General features: G+C 36.4%; 1 protein-coding gene across 1 annotated transcript in view; it reads left to right on the top strand.

Annotated features, from left to right (window-relative positions):
- LOC140149029 (small glutamine-rich tetratricopeptide repeat-containing protein beta-like) overlaps positions 1–16,151 on the top strand; it is a 29,540-nt gene that overhangs the window by 6,951 nt on the left and 6,438 nt on the right. The window contains exons 2-11 of the mRNA XM_072171179.1: positions 4,019–4,146; positions 5,735–5,862; positions 6,656–6,836; positions 7,831–8,035; positions 8,715–8,856; positions 11,603–11,728; positions 13,342–13,379; positions 13,928–13,962; positions 13,995–14,043; positions 15,702–15,895. Of these exons, the coding sequence (XP_072027280.1) occupies positions 4,047–4,146; positions 5,735–5,862; positions 6,656–6,836; positions 7,831–8,035; positions 8,715–8,856; positions 11,603–11,728; positions 13,342–13,379; positions 13,928–13,962; positions 13,995–14,043; positions 15,702–15,895 (1,198 nt within the window). The 5' untranslated portion in view covers positions 4,019–4,046. The remainder of the gene's footprint in view (positions 1–4,018; positions 4,147–5,734; positions 5,863–6,655; positions 6,837–7,830; positions 8,036–8,714; positions 8,857–11,602; positions 11,729–13,341; positions 13,380–13,927; positions 13,963–13,994; positions 14,044–15,701; positions 15,896–16,151) is intronic.

Here is a 16,151-nt window from a genome sequence, read left to right as displayed (position 1 = left end):
TCTGAAGGTCATATTTTATGAAGGAGTTACCCCACTGCTGTAAATGTTAACATTTTTTGGATGGAAATTTGATGAGGAATTCAAATATGCCACTGGTTTTTGTGTGGGGCATGGAGGAAAAAGTTTTGATTGAAAATGATTTATAATTATGTACAAATTTTGAACACCCTGTAATATTAGGTATGTTCATAAAATTTTGAAGTTCAATATTTTTAGCTGAAAGTTCTTTCATTTGAAAGAGAATCAAATTACCTAAACAATAAGGGGTCAATCATGTTTCTAGTGCATATACTTTTGAAATTACAGACAAAAATAGTGTCACCAAATTGTCCAAAATTTTGTGTGTGAAATTGTGACAGCAGGCACATGTACAATGTACACTACTGTATGTGACCCCAGATGACCTCCTATTCTTTACTGTAAGAAAGCTGTTTTGGATGGTCTTGATTTACACACAAATTGCTTTTGAGCTAAATCGAGTGTCGACTTGGTAGAACATGGATTGCACTATGTGATAGTTTATGAATCCATTATTATCCCAGTACCAACATAAGTCAACATCACTTAGGTTTTGGTTGTCAAAATTAATTTTAGTAATTTTTCCATTGAGCCCCACAGTAAAGCCATTTTTGGACCGTACAGGCACATTCCACTTCCCTATGGACGAATAGCGCCACCTATAGTGTGAGATGTGAGCCTGGCTACCTGTATCTCAGTAAGGCAACATAACTCATCCTTACAAGTTTGCTTTTTTTGAAAGCCTACAATGTTATTAGCACATCTAAAAAGGTTTTAGCAGAACAGGTGTTTATGATAGTAAATAAGAGAGGAACAAAATAGTATACTTTTTGAACTAAAATTGAACTTTTCCACCCTATATGACATTTGTGACACCCTGTATATTGATCATTTGTTTGTATGTGTGTATTCCTGGTACTATAAGCTTTATAGTGATATATAATTTTATAGGGTTTTGTTGAACAGTTTATGAATTAGATCAGTTTAAGTACAAAAACATGTAAATTGTTAAATCTTTTAGTATGTAACGCATTTGGCCCCCAATTCATGGTGCACGACCGAATACAAATTATCAATTTTCATATTAAAAATAACAAAATATCTTGAATTTTTTTTTTTTTTTTTTTTTTTTTTAGGTCAACCATGAATGATCCTAGCATTTAGGTCTAGGTCCTAAAATTTTTTTTTGTATTTCGGGTACCCGTGGAGGGTATTTCCTACCCGGGTAATGTAATCTCGGGCGGGTACCCGTTTACCCGACCGAAAATGCCAGCCTTAGCCCAAACACAATACATATTTACTTAGAAAATTTAAAGAACAGATTGGACAGGCTGGTCAAGGAAACCTACATAAATATGTTTTCTATACTTCACTTGACCCAAATATATGATTTTCTATGGTGATACGACAATCGCACACATGTGGAATTTTAGAGGGATTTTGATAGCAGTTCCATTAAAAAAAGCTGCTATCATCATGAGACTAAGATCTAGAAACACCATCGAAATGCTGTTTTGGGGAATTTTGCTAGCAGAATCTTTTTGATGAAAGTCAATCTTTGACAAGATGTAACTTTGGCATTGCTACGGAAAGTGCTATGACAAACAGGTTTACAGTTTTGGCTTTCTTTACCAAGGGCTTTAATTTGATATATAAAACAGGGGTGTGATTTTTCCGGATTTCCGGATTTTTGGGATTAAAAAAAAATTCCGGATTTTTTTAATTTTTTTTTTTTTTTTTTTTCCGCTTTTGGAGTGGCCCTGGACCAAGAGCTAAATGCTTAACAGAGATGTCACATTTCCGGAATTTTCAGTTTCCAGAAAATCTCCAATTTTAAAATGAAAATTCCTTAGAACCCTGACTGGATGATTTAATATAGACACACTGTACTGTGCAAAAATGGTGATGCAATTTCTCATGTGTACAAATGTATAAATACCAACATTTATTTTTTTATTTATTATGTGAATGATATGATACTGGAAGTATGTATTCACAGATAATTTTTTTATACTATAAAGTGAAGTATTTTAACAGTTTCTCATTTTTGCATTTTACCCCATGAAATTGCATCTCCAGTACTAGTGGTGCTCAAGTGTGTAAAAGCCCTCTGGCGTCGGGGGGCGTTGCCCCCGCGACCCCGACCAGGGCGTTGCCCCTGGCCCCCACCAAGGGCAACGAAGCGGGCCCCTGGACCCCCGGCCGCAACAGGCGATAGCTCCACTCGCAGTTTGATGGCAATTAGAATTCAACTAGCATACCTACATGTGATCAACATACATTTTACTCAACGACGCATCTCAAGACATTGCCAGTCTCAGAAAACCTTTCAAAATCATTTCCGCTGGTTTAAGGGGGTACTACACCCCTGTGGTAAATTTGTGACTATTTTTGCATTTTTCTCAAAAAATAATAACACACTGGTAACAAAATTTATGTAGGCCTATATTATTGGGGCAAGGAATCCAATTACTACACTGAAATTTCAGTGACCCAAGACAAGCGGTTCAGTATATGATAGTAAATGAGGTACATCCTAACGGTACCTTATTTCTTATCATAAATAACGAACCACTTGTCTTGGGTCACTGAAATTCCAGTGTAGTAATTGGATTCCTTGCCCCTATAATATAAATAGACACAAATTTATCAAGGGGTGTAGTACCCCCTTAACAGACATCCGCTAGTATTAGTAATTAGTAATTACGACCAGGCACAATACATAAATTTACCGTAACTTTGGAAGGAAATGAGGGAATTCGATCAGGTTTTGGCTAGTACGGTAATACTAATAATCAACTTGAACTCCGAACATGCCGAAACACAATGACGCAATCGAAGAACTTGTGACCAATACAAAAGGGCACTTATACCAGCCATGTCCGATACAGGTCACCTAGGGGGTCAGTTTATATTAAAGTTTTTAAAAATTGGTTGATATGGTCGCATAACGAAGGCCGTGTTTGAGGGACTGCACTGAATAAATCTATTCAAGTGATGACTCGCATTGAATAGCGTAGTCGGCTTATCCCTCGAGTGGATTAGGATTTTTTTGTGGAATCTCCTTAATAGCTCGATGCTTCAAGGTACACATCACATATCTGACATACCACATCCCCAGACTTATGCAGTGGGTGGGAGTTTGATTTGCACTCATAATTTTAGGCCTACATGTATGTCAAACTTGTTGTTTGTACAAATTGTACATCAAATCTACCCTATCACGTACAAGTTTGTAAACATTTAGTCCTGCAAACAAATCTTCAGTCTTTATCATAAAACATAATGACATCTACGGTCCTGAAGTCTTGCAGCAGTAGGGATGCACTGTACGTTTAAGAAATCCAAAGTTCAAGCATCAAGAAATATACCTAGTATTTGTCAGTTTTATCTCAGAAATGACAAGGAGATTGAGCCCAATATGATAAATCCAAATCATGAAAATAAGAAATTTTGCAGAGCAATATTTTAAGCACTTTTGCAGTACCAGTAAATAAATTACCATGAATATTTTGATATTTTTGAAATTGTGGGAACAACCAACGAAATGAGACAAAAAAGTCAAGGTCATTTTGGGGTCATTTGGGGTCATATCACCATAGACTGCTGCAGGATCGTGAAATTTGAGGCATTGCGGTTAAACGCTTTGCGTCCAGAGCCGCGCAAGTCAAGAACCATGAAATTTAAACCATGAAATTCTAGTTCAAATTGTTTTAAAGGGGTTCTGCCTTTGTTGTAAACCCATGTTAAATAACTAGTTTTGTGCCTGTCCATCTAAAACAAAGGTGTGCCGCCCACTGGGCTGCAAACGTATATATGTACTGAGATTCTTGTGTTTTTGGTTTGGACAGTATATAAATTTATTTAAAAATTATTTATTTGTTTGGCCTCAGATACTGATATTAACCTGAAAGCTTGAATTCCTCCAGTTGTTTTAAACATGAAATTTGGAAGCTCAACATTATAATAACAGTACAATTTGATATTGATTATCCTCTAGTGCCGAGTGCCTGTGGTGTGCAGTCAAAATGGCAGATGTCAACCGATTGGTTTTTGCTATATTACAATTCTTGGAGAGTCAAACCAGGAATTCGCAGATTGGGGCTGAAGCTGTAGAAAGTATTGAAGGTATGCTTAAAAACAACAAAAATATACTGTGTGCCTTAAAGTGACTTTTTATTTTTAGGAAGACAACCTTTCATTGGAATCATAAGTTATCAGTTTAAAAGCTTTCTTTGATCTGCATTTATTCAAGGTGAAGAAAGAAGCATACATTGCACATGTAACTAGAACATTTTAATGATATTATAATATTAATATGCATTTAGGCAAATGTATAAACACCAGAGAAAAAAGTCTGCAGGTACCTGCATGTGCAGGAAATCCAACCTCTGACCCACAGAAGACAAGTCTGATGCTCTACCAACTGAGCTACACAGGTTGTCCTTGGTGTACAAGGCCAAGTCTGGTACTCATGGTTGAGCAGTCAGCGTAAAAACTAGTAATAGCACATGCACAACATGGATGTACACCAGCGCACAAGATAAAGTACGGTACATACATACTTATAATATGACCGTTATGTGTGTGACCTTTAAAGTCACGGCACATAAGTAATTTTATGTAACTTTTACAATTAATATGGGTACATCTTCTATTATATATGGTACCACATACATAGATTCTTGTTGTTTGATTGGTCAAAACGGCGTCATGTGGCATGAAATAGTTTAACTATTCTTGAGGAAAGGTTGTTCCCATGGCAGCGGGAAATAGTAGTTATTATATACTTCATTAATATATTCTTGTTCATTGATTGGTTAAAAGTGGATCACATGACCAAAAATAGTTCTACCATCAGTACTCTTATCCGTAAATAGTACCTCTAAGCCATAAATAGTATTGTCAATGTCCCGGATGAGCCGTAAATAGTACCTCCAAGCTGTAAATAGTACTTTTGACCATGCCTTCCGCGTGCGCGCATTCGATGCGACGGAACAGTTCACGCACACGAAACTGCCATAGCGTGATTTCGCTGCTGTAATTGGTTAGCCCGATTTAAGCCTATTCGATTTTTTTTTGAGGGGCAAAATATAAGTTGTGCTTAAATTGGTCATGCTGTTCACTCAGGATAGAAGCTGGAACGTCAAAACGTTAATTAATTTCCTTTTAACCAATCAATGAACAAAGAACATATTAATGAAGTATATAAAACAAATATACTGCCTTCATTCGAAGTTATGGTTAAAACTATGGTCCCTCGTTGAAATCAATTAATACTAAAATAGTATTATTGATCTCACCTCGGGGCCCATAGTTTTAACCAGAACCTCTCATGGCAGTATATATTTGTATACTATTCCCATGACAATAGTAGGGCTATTTCCGCTGTAATGGCAACAACCTAACTGGCTCGCTGTACACACTGCTTTACGCAGAGATGATACACACCATAGACACACGGCCTCAGCTGTGGCTGAGTCGCCATAGACACGCCGGCTGACCTTGTGATCTCAAAACTGTACTATTTAAGCTCAGCTTTGCTTCGGGCAAATAGTACAGTTTAGAGATCACTCGGAGCAATAGTTTTGACCACTCACCTCTTGGGCAGTCAATATTTTTTTACTACAGGTAGAACAAATTAATGGATCCACAGGATTATAGATTTGCTTATGACATTGGTTCTCATTGATTATATTGACATGATCTGTTACAGTTGCTATTCAGTGTTTAGAGACAGCGTATGGCATCTCCACCTCAGACACACTCATAGCAGAACAGCTTACTACAAATAGATCTCTGCAAGAAATATTCAATACAGCTACTGGTACTACTCCTACTCAGGTATGTGTAATATGTATGTAAAAATTCAAAGTTCATAGATTTGTGCCACTGATTGGCTGCTCAGGCTATCCGTATTAAGCCCCACCAAGTTGGAAATGTTGATGCTGATAGCTGATAGTAATCGGGGGCATACCGGGGGCACCAAACTGGGGTGGCATTATCAGATCATCCAGATGCCTACTACTAAAAGGATTTTGCAGGAACAAATGTTCATGAAGTGGCAACAATTTGCAATTTTAATGCTAAAATGGGCCAAATTGTATGCATAAACCTGTATGAAGATGCACATTAAGGGGGTACTACACCCCTGTGGTAAATTTGTGACTATTTTTGCATTTTTCTCAAAAAATAATAACACACTGGTAATAAAGGTTACGTATATTATTGGGGCAAGGAATCCAATTACTACACTAAAATTTCATTGACTCAAGACAAGCGGTTTAGTATATATGATAGGAAACGAGGTACATCCCAGCGGTACCTTATTTCTTATCATAAATAACAAGCCGCTAGTCTTGGGTCACTGAAATTCCAGTGTAGTAATTGGATTCCATACCCCCATAATATACATAACTTTTTTTACTACTGTGTTATTAGTTTTTGAGAAAAATGCAAAAATAGACACAAATTTCTCGAGGGGTGTAGTACCCCCTTAATACAACTTTTTGGTCAAGTTTTTCCCAGTATTTAGAGGTGGTGGAGAGGGGCTCAAGTAAGGGCACACCTCTGAAAGGAATTCTGTCTGAAATTTTAAGAACACATTAAGTTTCATTTATCACTGCTATCCTTACAGCCCATATCAGCCACTGTATCCGTCAATCTGATGCCAGAACCACCTGCTGTTGATGAAGATGTACCTGTAGATGTGAGTACCTCAGCAGCAGCCCCAGCAGCAGAAGCCCCAGCAGCTGCCACAGCCACACCACAAGTATCAGAAGAAACCAAAGCAGAAGCTGAGAAACTCAAAACTGAGGGTAAGAGTGCTTGTATGTAATTTAATCATAACCTTATCGCTTGTAACTTAATTTGTTCAGATTTGGTTCAGATTCTGACATTTTCTTGATTATTTCATAACTTTTCTTAACTATTTGTTTACAATTTAAATAAAGAAATAATTATGGAATGTCAAGAAATAGTCAGGAAAATGTCCAAATCTTGAATTAATCTGAACAAATGAATTTCCTAGTTATGCAGACGGAATTAAGAAAGTGATGGTTATGAATGAGGTAAATGACTTCATCACATGTTTTTCAGGCATTGTGAAATATCTAAACATTGTTCTTTGGACGTAACATTCCTAGGTTCTAAAGCTCATTGTTTAGATATTCACAAGTACTCTCAAAAAACTGATGCACAGTCATTAACCTCTAAGTCTGTACCTTGAAGTTGTGATCAGGCTGAATTTGATTAAAATGATATGTTGATTCAATGAGGTGCTAGCCATCCTTGGGTTGATGTTTTTTGAGCATCCCATTCATTGAGGCTGGTTTGAAAATTAGATTGGGTGATTGTGGGCATTGTATTCATGTCACTGTAGAATTGTGAGTCATCATTGTGTGATTTTTATTAGAAAATTTGGTTTTTTTATACAGATGTATTGTAATATAATATATTTATGGGAATGGGAACTACTTCTTATCTTCTGGGAAAGAAAATTGAGATCTGACTGCCCTATTTGGCAAACTCCCACAACCAGATATGGGCCATCAAATATTTTTGGGAAAGTGATTTTTACATCTATCTGAGGATACCTGGTTAGACGGCATTGCCTAAATCATTTACCAATATTGTAATAATTTTTTTGTTAAGGTATGGAGAGCACAATAGGATTGCGGTATACAAAGTGGGTCGAGTTTTTGAATTTGCCGGATTTTTACACATTTTAAATATCATGCCATACAATGAGAAAGCTAACTGTGCTTGGTCTATAATTATGTTGATTGTTTTTGTATCACTTTCTCTTTTCAGGTAATAATCTAATGAAGAGTGAAAGATATCGAGAAGCTGTGGAGTGTTACACAAAAGCCGTCAGCTTAGATAGTAATAATGCTGTATATTATAGCAATAGAGCAGCAGCGTATAGTAAATTAGACGACCACACAAGGGCCATCCAGGATTGTGAGAAAGCTGTTAGTATTGATCCTAGTTATAGTAAAGCTTATGGAAGAATGGGGTGAGTAATTCTGTGTGTTTTGTATATTATAAAAGCTAGTAGAATATGTATTTTTGTCAGTGGCATGCCTAAGGTTCTTGGTTTTGGATACACAACTCAAAAACAAGTACTGGAAGAGTACTTGTGACTTGACCATGTAGACATGGTAGCTTTGGGACTTCACCCCCGAGTTTGTGTAAAATCATGAAAAATCGTCTATTTAGGCACATTTCAATCACTCAGTCCCCTGGGTGGCGTACTAGCCATCCCTTGGTTAAAGTTTTCTGAGCACCCTTACTTTCCCAGACATCTGATAGCATGATTAAATACATGATTCAAGATCTGCCCCAAATCTGCCAATCAAATAGTGGATGCTCTCTTGAGCCCATGCAATCCTTTCCTGCCAAATTAAGAAAGTTGTTTTGATCGGAGTCCTAATGAGGCCAGGTTCAAGCAAGTTGCCTAAGTGATAATCAATTCAACAGGTTGTTAAAAAGTTGTATGATTTGCCCTCAACGTAGCAATTAGCACCTTTCAGAGGCCAAGTGGTTTAATATTCTACATACAAGTACATGTGCACTATTTGTCTTAAGCACACAAGTGGGCATATTTAGATCTATTTTCAAAGATAACAATGAGGTAACAGAAGCTGAAGTCACTGATATTGAATCTAATTTCCTATGTATTGTCTTGTCAACAGTCTTGCCTACACAAGTTTGAACCAACTAGAAAAAGCTAAAGAAGCATATGCCAAAGCAGTAGACTTAGAACCTAGCAATGATAGCTACCAAGCTAACCTACAAATAGCAGAACAGAAGCTTAGAGAAGCAAGTTTAGGAGGGGTAAGTAATATGGATACTGGGGTTGTCTATCAAAAGGCAATTCAGTTCAAAATTCCTTACCACAGTACGGTATGCGTATTGCATAACAAAGGAGATGAATTAACCCTGAGATGTATTTATAAGTAATTTTGTTACAAATTGACTATCAGTAGAGACACTTATGAGCCACATATAGTGGAATTTCCCATTGAATATTTTTTACTGCAGGCCTATTACTGAATAAAAACTGGGGTGATAGCGCCCTCAATGACCGTTCTCATCATATATTTGCATGTAACCCTGATGTAAATACCTTTTTGGGCGAAAATCGCAAAGCGATTTTCGACCATATTGCGCTGGGTTTTGTACTACTTACTTCTTCACGGCGTTTCAGAATAAAAATGAAATATTCGTGCTGTCTATGTAATCAGGAAACTACAGAGGCGATAGTGTCCATTTAAATTTGTCATTACTTCTTCATGTTGATATTCAAACAGTGCTATAAAGTTGTCTTACCAAGGAATATGTTTGTATTAAAAGAAATAATTGTTTTACAACTTCCATGAACTAGCATTACTTTTATGCAAATCAGAAAATTGCAACAGATATTTTTCATTTCTCTCAGACTGAGCGGTATTGCCAGATTGTATGCGTACAGTTGGGCTACATTAATAGCCTCATGATAGTTTTATTGATACTGGCAAAATACTTGCTTGCATGTGCTTGTTGTTTTACTATAGCGTATAGAATATGTTAATGATACTTGGCCTTCACTTGGCTCTGCTGATGTAACATCAGTAACGCCCTCACTCAGGCTTGCTGGTTTAACGAGAATCCTTTCATCGGTGTAAATGAATAAGTGGAGCTAAAAGGCGCAAGGTACCATTCGGAAGTAAATTATTCACATTACGAAAACTAGGCAGACATCTTCCACTAATTGCCTCAGCCATGTTCGCCCACTCACACAGCAACACACAGAGCACGATAGGGACCCCAAAAACTTCACCCGATTTAACACACTTAGCTCTATCAGTATATCTTCAGGACCACATTCAGATTTTACCTCTACCCTTCAGCTTCTCAAAACTAGGTGTATTTTAAAATTTTATAAGAAAGTACTAGCAATATTACAATTTTACTAACTCATCTTCCAACTGATATTACGCCCGAGTAACTGGTAATTACATAGCCATAACACGGTCACCTAGCCACTGTGCAACACTGGGAACCAATATTTTTAATGAACCCGCTATATTCCTTTCCCGTGCTCAAATATTTTGTGAACCGGTCTCATTTTAAAGGCCATGTAAACAAAACAACACGTGTGCAATTTCAACCAATAAAAATCAATAGATGTTTTGCAAAATTACCATATTTAGGTGTCTATCATTTACCGGAAACCACCGGGCTCTATCACTGAAAATCATGCATGACGTAATCAGTAGTGCATTGTCAGTGGTACTTGCTACGTGATCAATTACTGGCATTGTGCGCTGATTGGGTAATCGCGGTACCTACTAAATATTCATATCGATCCATCTATGAGTCATGCATGGTTGTAAATGTCCTTTCCACAGTGTGAAGTTTTCTGAAGGGGGGGGGGTAAGATGAGCTGTAAATATATGTGTATATACTAGATTGAGAGACCTGATACTGCTAATAATATCTGGGTAAACGTGGAAGTTAACTTATAAAGAACGTCATTTATATTATGACACATTTAAAGCTAAAGACAAAAATGACATGTGAAAATGTTATTCTGATGAAATTTATTGTTAGAACACGGAGATAAAATAGCATTGAATTGTTAGAAGATGCACTTCTCACAACACACGCAAGTCATTATCATGGTCATCATGATATCAGGTAAATTACACGATTTGATCACGCACTTAAGCCTGCCAGTTACAAATGTAAATATGTACATAATTAAAATTACTATATATTTTTGCACGAACAAAACTCAAAATAATGCCATTCTTTCACTTTTAAGTCTTTCATCTTCATTATAATTGACTTAACAAACACATGTAAACAATTCATATGCCAACCACCACTAATCTAATGACATTCATATTTTGTTATGGATATGACTGATGCACATAAACTTATTTACATAATAATGTCAACGTAATAACTACTGTGTTATGATGGTGCTTTTATGTTATCTCGATCTTTATAAGATTCTTTTTCCAGTATTATTAAAATTACAAAACTACATTGCATGTGTCTGTAGTAATTATTTGTGTTTCTTTTGAACCACCCTTTTGACAACAATTGCCTATCAAGAATTATGCAGTGTGTTTTTACTACATGCCCTACTTGTCATTTGACAAACGTACAAACGTGCTTATTATGAACAATCCTATTTATAAAAACAGTTCGAATAAAATAACTACACCTTTATCTTGGCACTTCCTCAGTGGCTCGCCCTATTCCTTTTTAAAGGAATTTTTATTACAAAAGCGTCCACAAATTGAAAAGAAACGTTTTGTTTTTCATACAAGTTTCACAATATGTTTTTCAAATGTAGAGGTATGTAATGCAATAGTTCAATTATGCAACATTTTCTTTTGACTATAAAATTTGTGCTTTGTATTATAAAAACGTCTGCTTGAAGCAAAGGTTTTAGGGGCAAGTACCTAAAGCAGTGAACTTTGAACCCATAAAAGATATTAAGCTAACAAATATGAACCTGCATTGAACATAGAGAGTCTGGGTTTCTGAAATGTAATTAACCCAAGTATATATTGTTATCTTTTCACAGGGTGGACTCCCACCAGGTTTTCCTGGTTTTCCAGGGGGAGGTTTACCGCAATTTGGAGGAATGGGGCCATCATTAGGAGGGCTAGATATAGGATCAGTTTTAAACAACCCAGGCCTCATGAATATGGTGAGTTGGAAAAGCACATTCACAGATTTTGAGTATGTGGTCAACTGACAATTTTAGAATGTCACTATTTGTGACTGGACGCGGCGAATCAGCCGTAAAGTCGGCCCGGTCAATTTTGTTTTATTTCGTGTTTAGAAAATATATATCATAAGCTTTAAAATGGTATATCATTTGACTTCAAATGATATCCAGAAGCGGAGTTATGGTTTGTTGAATTCTGTTCCTTCAACAAAATTGTACCTTTTTTTTGGTTCTACATGTGACTGTTTTTCCACATTTCTGGTAATAAATAGTCATAATTGGCAGTCATTTCAAATCATCCCCAAGTCAACAAGGTTCAGGAATGTACTCTCATTATTAATTGTTGGTTGTACATACCTAGACAAAATACAATGTTTTGTTATATCCACCACTTGAACAGGATTTAGCCAAAGCAAACAAAGACAAGAACTATTCTATAGAAATTGGTAGAAGCTTATTATCCTCTTCAGCAATAGGATTATTGATTGGTTTAAACAGTGTTTGGTGAGATACTTGTCGCACCGAATTGAGATATGACCTTCAAGAACATTTTACACTGTAACTCAGAATGCAAAATTTGCTGAGTTAACGGCTCATTCGTAGTGTCCACTCACATTTTGACTTCACGAGTGGTGCATTGACTGCATTCTTAATTTAATACAGAATACCAAAAGAAAGTTGCAACAACATTTGTTTATTTTGACAAAACAGGAAGTTTTGTGGAAATTTTTGGATCCAATATTTTTTTATCAGCTCATACACACGTACCTCAATCTTGATGGTATGTTGGTCTGTAATAGGCTTTGGGATATTTCAAGTTAAGGGTAGACGAGATATTGTTGGTCAAAGCAGCCAAAAAAAATCAATTTTCATTATCTAAATCAATATATTATTGAGAAATAACACTTTAATGTTTTGCAAAAGTTCATTCTACAAATCATATACTTTGAAAACTTGCTTCGATTTATTGTTGTTAATGAGTTATGTACATTTTACAAAAGTGTTGTTGTTTCAGCCCTCTTTACAACATAACTCAAGAACCACAGTACCTACAAAAGTATATCTGTGATATTTGAAATCTTCTACACACTTGCTATGAAATGATAAATGCAAATTTTTGCCAAAGCTCACAACCATTCGCAAGATGCTGTGAACTACCAAATCGCAACAGTTTAAAATAGTTGCTAACCTTAATACTTTGTTATTATAGGATCTTTTAAATGCCAGATACATAGATAACCAGTGATAACAGCCTAAATTGTATAGTTGTAACCCCAATAAAGGTATTGCAATTGTAATCTTAGTAAGGGGTCTTGGAAGATGTAAGATACCAAATGATTTTTCTTTACCCAAAAGAGTATGCAGGGTCACAGTAAAACAAAATGTATGCAAAATGGTTCAACTCGAAATTCCCTTTAAAAACATATATAAATAATTATAAATATTATTTGAAAAAAAAATGGTTATCATCATTATTTGAAATGTAATGCAGGTTTATTGAAAAGTTCTCAACAGAAACAGATTAAATAACTGAAATAGTTTTTATCAAATGATTTACAAGTACAATGTTTTTTGTTTGTTTTTAATTCCAGGCTGCACAGTTCATGCAAAATCCACAGATGCAACAAATGTAAGCAACATTGTATGAGAGGATAAAAGAGAAAGAGTCAATTAAGGTTATAATTGATGCATGCGAAAATGTGTCAATTATTTCTTAATCCGTATCTTATGTACATAAGGCTAGTCAAGGACAATGCCAGTCAAGGACAATGCCAGACAAGTGACAATGTCATTTGCTTTCAAACCAAGTTCAATTGTTGAGGTTTTACATCTCTGTACTTTTTATTCCAATTCACAATTTTCATATTTAGTCAGCTGACATTAAAACAATCAATAAAATAAACAATTATTAAAGGGCCCTATGTTACCAGAAACCTCTTTTTGTTCAGCTAAATCTCTAGAATCTGATTGGTTCCAATCATTTTAACACAATATGTATGGTGTTATTTTGTTGCTGATAAAATTCAGTGTTTTAACTATATGCTGTAAATGTGTAGCTATACCTTTGCATTCTATTACTCTATGTGTTTAATATTGTAGTTGATTTTTTTCTTCATACTACATTTAACCAATCTGTATTCACCTATAACCCTTGACCTTTTGTCTATTTGCATGCAGGATGCAAAGCATGATGGGCCAGGCCATGCAACCGGGCGGGCAGGCGGGACAGGCGAGGCAAGCTCAGAGTCGTCTGCTAATCCAGATGGATCATCTTTTGCAAATTTATTACATGTGTTAGTACTTAACTCTTTATTATGTAGTCTGTGTGTAATAGTATGCATGTGATGTGAGTGGATGGGTCAAGGAAAAGATAGATGATTTGGTTAATGATATATTATTTATACTTAATTCATTTTATGTCAAGTTTAGTTGTGACGTATGTGCATATTTCACTGGAGGCAGTATCAAATCCCTCACGCTAATCTACAAGTGTGCATTGTCATCATGCTTGCATGAAACAGAGTGTATGTTACATGTATTTATTTATGAACATCAGTATTTTTGACTCCATACAATGATCTATGCCTCATCCCAGTTGATACAACACTTAAATTTCCTACAAAATATAATGTTCAATTACTTCCAATTTGCTTTAAAGTTTCCGGATGTTACATAGCTAGGCATGTTTATATCTATAAATTAATAATCCTGAATATGTAAAGCAGGTCCTCTCAACTGGCGGCGAGGAGTGAAAATACCCAATCTGGGCCTTTAAAAAACCCTTAAAATCAAGGAGCTGCCAGGGGCACTGCTACCTTGCCCCCCCCAAATAAAGCTTCACCACTGCCCCTTACCTGTTACATGCACGAGCTACCTTGAACATGTTGGCCCTTCATGATCACTAACATTTTCCAGTTGGCACTTAAAATAAACTAGTTAAGAAGGCCTGTGAAGTATTATTACTTCTATATTATATTATTATATTCCTAAGGCTAAACCTGCCTGTTATTGTAATCCTGGGACCAAATTCTCGTATGGCAAGTTAAATCAATATGCTAAACCTTCATTCTCATCATTCATCCATGCGTTTCAAATTAACAATTGAACATACCACGCATTGTACCGGCACTTGGGATAGTCGGCATATGATCATCGCGGGCAAGCAAGCTTGACCACACTTAGCAGTTTCGACCTTGTGCATCGTTTTGATTTGCAACTTTTGAAAATATACTACATTTCATATACTGGTATCAATCTTTGTCAAGTTACAATGTCAAATTGTCATAACAAGATCAGGTTTTGTTGTAGGACGGGTTACATAAATGCGCTTCTTTTTGTGTTGTGTTTAGTACCACACAATGGCAATGTGGCCATATAGTACATGGAGGGTGATAAATAAATAAATAACAATAAATGTTGGTATTTATACAGCGCCTTTCACATGTGTACATGTACCAAAGCACTTTACATTTATTCCGCTGTCGTTAGAACATGTCAGCTGCCATACAATGCCCAAGGCATACTCATACCTTTAGGCGGTGCTCAATGGACAATATTCATAACAGCTCCCCATTGCACTCCTGGGTAGAGAGAGGCAAGTAAGGTAAAGCGCCTTGCCCAAGAGCACAACACGATGGCACCGCCGGGGCTCGAACTCGCAATCCACCGATTACAAGGCAGAGCCCGTACCACTGCGCCAACATGCCCTATACACCCCCTGTATAGGGGGTGTATAGGGCACGTTGGCGCAGCGGTACCCCCGTATAGGGGGTGTATAGCCCCCTCTAAGATACACCCCCTCTAAGATATAACTTACAATACTGCATGAGAATGTGTCCCTTTGTCAGCAAAAGCATGTCACACATTCTCTGTGGTCATGATGTATCCTTTAATTTAACAAGTACAAAAATGGCATATTTTATATACTTACAAATATTATTTCTTCTTATAGAGGCCAGAATTTAGCATCCCAAATTCAACAAACCAATCCAGAACTAATAGAGCAATTACGACAGATGAGAGAGCAACAACCTGGTGGTGACGCCACCCCTGATAATAGCGGCAATGGGAATGGTCAAAATGGAGGGAGTGAAGGGGTGACGGCCAATCAAAAGATGGCTCTGATTCATCACCAGCCAGCTAAAGGTAGGTTGCTTTGTAACATTTAAGTGCTTGGTAAAATACCCTGCCATCAGTAATACTATAAACATAATAATGAAATGGTTTTCACTCGGAATATATAGTTAAGTCATGGGCAAAAGGTTCTAATTCATCACCTAAGTTTTAGTGAAAAATTTCATTTGAATAAACACAGCTGGCAACGGTGTAACTATTGTCCATGTACACAGTGTGATGAATACCTGCAAATACGTAACGTGGAAGTGCATCCAACTCACTTGTG

This window comes from Amphiura filiformis, chromosome 1 (assembly GCF_039555335.1).
Source record: "Amphiura filiformis chromosome 1, Afil_fr2py, whole genome shotgun sequence".
Lineage (NCBI taxonomy): Eukaryota > Metazoa > Echinodermata > Ophiuroidea > Amphilepidida > Amphiuridae > Amphiura > Amphiura filiformis.
The sequence above is the reverse complement of the archived record's forward strand: the minus strand, read 5'-3'. Positions and strand labels throughout refer to the sequence as shown.